The 5,763-nt window shown below is 50.2% G+C and overlaps 1 protein-coding gene across 1 annotated transcript in view; it reads left to right on the top strand.

Annotated features, from left to right (window-relative positions):
• Positions 1-2,488: 2,488 nt before the first annotated feature.
• EMWEY_00022580 (hypothetical protein, conserved) overlaps positions 2,489-5,763 on the top strand; it is a gene marked incomplete at both ends in the record, with an annotated part of 7,559 nt that continues 4,284 nt past the window's right edge. The window contains 3 exons of the mRNA XM_013480695.1: positions 2,489-4,238; positions 5,231-5,316; positions 5,705-5,763. The exon at positions 5,705-5,763 is cut by the window's right edge and continues 240 nt beyond it. Coding sequence (XP_013336149.1) covers positions 2,489-4,238; positions 5,231-5,316; positions 5,705-5,763 — 1,895 coding nt within the window. The remainder of the gene's footprint in view (positions 4,239-5,230; positions 5,317-5,704) is intronic.

Here is a 5,763-nt window from a genome sequence, read left to right as displayed (position 1 = left end):
TATATATATATATATACATTTATTATCTATTTATTTATTTATTTATATATATATTTATATATATAATATTTATAGTTGTGCAGTGTCCCCTGTCCCCTTAGCAAGGAGACACTTTTCTTCTTCTTGTCGAATAGGGACGTACCTGCTAATGCCAATGCTGCTGCTGCTGCTGCAGCAGTAGATCTTGTTGCTGCTGCTGTTGCTGCAGCAGCAGCAGCAGCAGTAGCATCAGCAATAAGCCAGGTGCATGCAGTATTTGCTGCGCATGCATCGTCTTTCTTAATAAGACGGGAGGGAGACAGATAGATAAATAAGGAGAATAGGTGTCTCCTTTCTGTCCCCTTTAGTTGGCTTAATAAGTGTCTCCTTTTTTAGGGGATTTAAATAAATAAATAAATAAATAAATAAATAAATAAATAAATAAATTAAATAAATAAAAAAGGAGACAATGTCCCCTTTTTTTCCTCTATTAAGGAGACAAAAAAGGAGACACTTCTCCTGTCTCCTTCTTATTAACAACAAAAGAGACACCTCGTTTTATTATACTCATTAACACATACACACATACTACCAACTGCAGCAGCAACTGCAGCAGCAACAGCAGCAGCAGCAACAGCAGCAGCAGCAACTGCAGCAGCAGCTGCAGCAGCAACAGCAGCAGCAGCAACTGCAGCAGCAGCTGCAGCAGCAACTGCAGCAGCAACAGCAGCAGCAGCAACTGCAGCAGCAGCTGCAGCAGCAACTGCAGCAAAGGAAGCTAGCTACGACTCACCATACCTAACAACAGATACTTAATAGCCTGTTGTTGCCACCTGTAGCTAGCTGTAGCTACCTGTAGCTACTTGTAGCTAGCTGTAGCTACCTGTAGCTAGCTGTAGCTACCCGTAGCTAGCTGTAGCTACCTGTAGCTAGCTGTAGCTACCTGTAGCTAGCTGTAGCTACCCGTAGCTAGGTGCAGCTGCCTGTAGCTAGCTGCAGCTGCCCGTAGCTAGCTGTAGCTGCCTGTAGTTCGCTGCAGCTGCCTGTAGCTAGCTGTAGCTAGCTGTAGCTAGCTGTGGGCATAAGGTGGTAGATGAGGAGACCGTGTGGGTCTGCTGTCTCCTGCTGCAGTGCAATGCCCACGCAGCAGCAGCAGCAACAGCAGCAGCAGCAAGTGAATCCTTTGGTTGTCTCCCTTCCTGTAACTGCTGCATGTGCCTCCGCAGCCGATACATGCTGCTGCTGTCCCCTAGCACCAGCAACAGCAGCAGCAGCAACAGCAGCAGCAGCAACAGCAGCAGCAGCAATCATACCTACAGACGCAAAGATGACGGCACGAGTTGTCTATACACCTCGCAACACTCCGTAACAACAGCAACAACAGCAGCAGCAACAACTACAGCAGCAGCAAACAAAGCAGCAGCAGCAAAAACAGCAGCAGCCGTAGCAACAGCAGCAGCAGCAGCAGCAGTTGCTGCTGCTATGCCTGTAGTTGTCTAGCCTCTTAGAGATTTATCTGCTGCTGTTGAGTTTGCATGCATCTTTTGGGGCTGTTTATATTTGCTGTATAGGGCTGACTGCAGCAGCAGCAGCAGCAGCAGCAGCAGCCGCATGTGCTGCTGCAGCAGCAGCAGCGGATCGTTGTTAGGTCTTGTACATGTTTGCTGCTGCTGCTGCTGCAGGAGATGTGTGGGGAGTTTTGTCCCTATTTTATTATACTGTCTCTTTATATAATAAAAAAAAAGGCAGCAGCAACAGCAGCAGCAGCAACAGCAGCAGCAACTGCAGCAACTGCAGCAGCAGCAGCAGCAGCAGCAGTCGGCTGCTGTTCAGCCGTAGTAGGGGACTCCGAATCCGGTGCTGCTGTGCTGCAGCAGCTGTCCCCTTTGTCTCCTTTTTTATCATTATATAAAGTGTCTCCTTTTATATATAGATAAGTGTCTCCTTTTGCCTATAAGGATAAGAAGCAGCAGCAGCTGTCTCTTATCCGCAGGCTGCTGCTTCCTCTCCTCTTCCCTTCTTCTTACCTGCTGCTGCTTGTGGTGCTGCTGCAACAGCAACAACAGCAGCAACAATACCAGCACCAACACCAACAGCAGCAACTGCAGCAGCAGCAACAGCAACAGCAACAGCTGCTTCCTTAACGGGCCCCGCAACTCCAGTCGCTCGTGACCACTGGTCCATCGCTGCTGCTGCTGCTGCTGCTGCAGCAACTGCAGCAGCAGCTGCTGCTGCTGCAGCAAACCATCAGGCACTACGCTCGACCCCTTGTGCTATCTGCAGCCAAAACTGCCGCATGCAGCAGCAACAGCAGCAGCACCAGCAGCACCAGCAGGAAACGCAGCAGAACTGTAGTAACGACAACGGCAGCAGGAGCAGCAGCAGCAGCAGCGGAGGGTAAAACAGTTGCAGCACTACCAACTGCAGCAAAGCAAGCGGAGCACCAGCAGCAGCTTCTGCTGCTTTTGCTGCTGCTGCTGCTGCTGCTGCTGCTGCTAGCTGCAGCATAATGTCTGACGGAGGAGACAGGAGTTTGCTGCAGATGAAGGGACAAAAGAAGATTGATTTGTATGAGCCTTCTCCTGTCCCCACAGCAGGCCCTAAATCCCCAGCAGCAGCAGCAGCAGCAGCAACTGCAGCAGCAGCAGCAGCAGCAGCCGCAGCACGGGGTGGTTTTGCCGCTCAAGGGTTGCTGAGATGCATGCAGCAGCAGCAGCAGAAGGTGCGTCTGCCCCAGCTGTCTCCTCAGCAGCAACCAAGTACTCCTAGGGAGACACCATCGTTTCCCCTGCAGCAGCAGCAGCAGCAGCAGCAGCAGGAACTGCAGAGACAGCTGCAGCAGGAGCTGCAGCAGCAGCAGCAGCAGATATTATCTTGGCCTAATAAGGGGAAGCGTCTCTCTTTCATAGGTCTCCCCTATATAGAGCAAGAGGAGACACCTGCTGCTGCTGCTGCTGCTGTCTCCTTAGAGCAGCAGCAAATCTGCAGCAAGCAGCACGCGAGCTCTTCAACTCCTGCAGCAGCAGCAGCAGCAGCAGCACAAGCAGCAGCAACAGCGGAAGCATCTTGGGTTGACAGCTCCCTATACACCTCAACTTTGTCTCCTCTGTCTCCCTCTTCTTCCTCGTCCCTTTCCCTCCTGTCTCCAACAGCAGCAGCAGCAGCAGCAGGACCCGAACCAGCAGCAGCAGCAGCATCAGAACCACCATCACCCGCAGCAGCAGCACCGGAACCAGCAGCAGCAGCAGCAAAACAGCCAACGTTAGCATCACCTACAGCTGCTACAGCAGCAGCAACAACAGCAGCAACAGCAGCAACAGCAGCAGCAACAGCAGCAGATAGAGAGGGGAAAAGGGACTCTCTGTTGCTGCAGTCTCCTTCCTTCCCCGAAGCCAAAGAACAAACTGCTGCTGCTGCGGCAGGCAGGAGACGCAGCAACAGCAACGGCAGCAGCAGCAGCAGCAGCAGCAGCAGCAGCAGCAGCAACGATGAGCCTATATGTGCAACATCAGAGAGTTTGCTGCTGCGTGTACTGTCTCCTCGTTTATTAACATCTATTTGCTGCAGTTTGCTGCCTCTTTCTTCCTTGGTGTCTCTTAGCTGCTGCTGCCGTGTCTTGCTGCAGCTGTCTATACACCGCAAATGGATAGACAAGGCAGTACGTAGGGGGGCCCTACAGGACTTAGTAGATGAGTGCTGCTGCTGCTGCTGCATGCGCAACAGAGCAGCAGATAAGGAACAGTGCAACAACAACAGCAACAGCAAGGAGGCAGCGAGTAACAAAAGCTATAACAGCAGCAGCAACAGCAGCAGCAGCAGCAGCCCTTGCAACAGCAGCAACAGCAGCGGATACAGCAGCGGATACAGCAGCGGAGATGAGGAAGAGAGCGACAGCAGCGGAGATGACTGCAGCAGCAGCAACAACAGCAGCAGAAGCAGGCGCAGCAACAGTATACGCAGCAGTGATGACTGCAGCAGCATTTGCAGCAGCAGCAGCAACAGCAACAGCAAAGACAACAAGACAGGGAGCAACGTAACTAGCCCTTCCTGCCTGCAGCAGGAGCAGCAGCAGCAACAGCCGCAGCAGCAGGACGATGAGCATCAGCAGCAGCCGCAGCAGCAGCATGAGGATCAACACGAGCAGCATCATCATCAGCAGGAGCATCACCATCAACATCAGCAACAGCAGCAGCAGCAACAGCAGCAACAGCAGCAACAGCAGCAGCAGCAGCAGCAGCAGCAGGAGACGAATTTGGGGTGTACGTACAGCTCTGTATGTGTATGTAAGAAGAAATGTTTAATTAGATTAAAATATTATTTATTATGCAGAGGAAGAGTACATCTTCTTGCCTATAAAATAGCTAAGGATCTCCTCCTTCTTAATCAGCAGCAGCAGCAGCAGCAGCAGCAGCAACAGCAACAGCAACAGCAGCAGCAGCAGCAGCAGCAGCAGCAGCAAATGTATATGGGTATAAATAAAGAAGAATTACCTTATATTCCTTCCTTTAATAAAAAATTTAAATGGAGAAAAATATTCAACTTACAATACCCTCCTGCTGCTGCTGCTGCTGCTGCTGCTGCTGCTGCTGCTGCTGCTGCTGCTGCTGCTGGTGATATTGACAAACATAATAATGCTGATAATGTTGGTTCAACAACAACGACAGCAGGAACAGCAGCAGCAGCAGCACCTGCTGCTGCTGCTGCTGCTGCTGCTAAGACAGATACATTAACAGCAAATCCTTTAGCGTCTGTTGCTGCAGTTGCTGCTGCTGCTGCTGCAGCAAGAGAGCAGCGCATCAAAATAAGCAGCACGAGCAGCACGATAAGCACGATAAGTAACAGCAGCAGCAGCAGCACAAGGAGCAGCAGGAGGAATAGATGTGCATGCTGCAGCAAGAAAGTAAATATATTACCTATAATATGTATATATATATTTAATTATTTTATTAATTCTTCTCTTCCTTCTCCTCTTATTGATGAAATAAAAAGGGATGTATGTAGGACATTCCCTACTAGACCCTTGTACGTCTTGCTGCTGCTGCTGCTGCTGCTGCTGCTGCTGCTGCTGCTGCTGCTGCTGGTGGTGTTGCTTGTGATGGTGGTGGTGATGGTGGTTAGATTGTTGGCAGTTGTTGCTGCTGCTGCAGTTGGTCTTGTTGTTGTTGCTGCTGCTGATGCTTCTTCTGCTGCTGTTGCTGCTACGTATATCTGCTGCTGCATGCGTTAATGTCTTGCTGCGGTGTATATGCAGCTTTGCTTCCCCTAGAGGGCAGCAAAAGTTATACGATGTGCTGCATGCAGTTGCTGCTATTGACCCCAGCACGGGATACTGCCAAGGTATGCTGCTGCTGCTGCTGCTGCTGCTGCTGTTTCTGTTTCTGCTGCTGCTGCTGCCGCTGCTTGTTTTTGCTGATGGTAATTATGGTTGCTGCTGATGCTGCAGCCGCTGCGTTTGCTGCTGTTGCTGCTGCTGCTGCTGCTGCTGCAACACTTGCCTTATATATACATATGTCTCCTTTTCTGCCTCCTTTTTTTTTTATAGGAATAAATTTTATGATAGGTTCTTTGCTGCTGCTATGCAGAGGCAGCAGGGTGCATGCATTTTTTTTATTTATTATTATGCATGCATCCTTGAATTACCGTTTCTTATTGAATACACCTAATGATCTTCTTCCTGCAAGAAATCTACAAATCGTATCTATTATACAGTATGTTATATTCACAGCAGCAGCAGCAGCAGCAGCAGCAGCAGCAGCAGCAACTGCAGCAGCGGCAGCAGCAGCA

The sequence above is a fragment of the Eimeria maxima genome, genomic scaffold (genome assembly GCF_000499605.1).
Source record: "Eimeria maxima Weybridge genomic scaffold, Emw_scaff221, whole genome shotgun sequence".
NCBI classification, from domain to species: domain Eukaryota; phylum Apicomplexa; class Conoidasida; order Eucoccidiorida; family Eimeriidae; genus Eimeria; species Eimeria maxima.
This window is presented reverse-complemented; position numbering and strand designations above follow the sequence as displayed.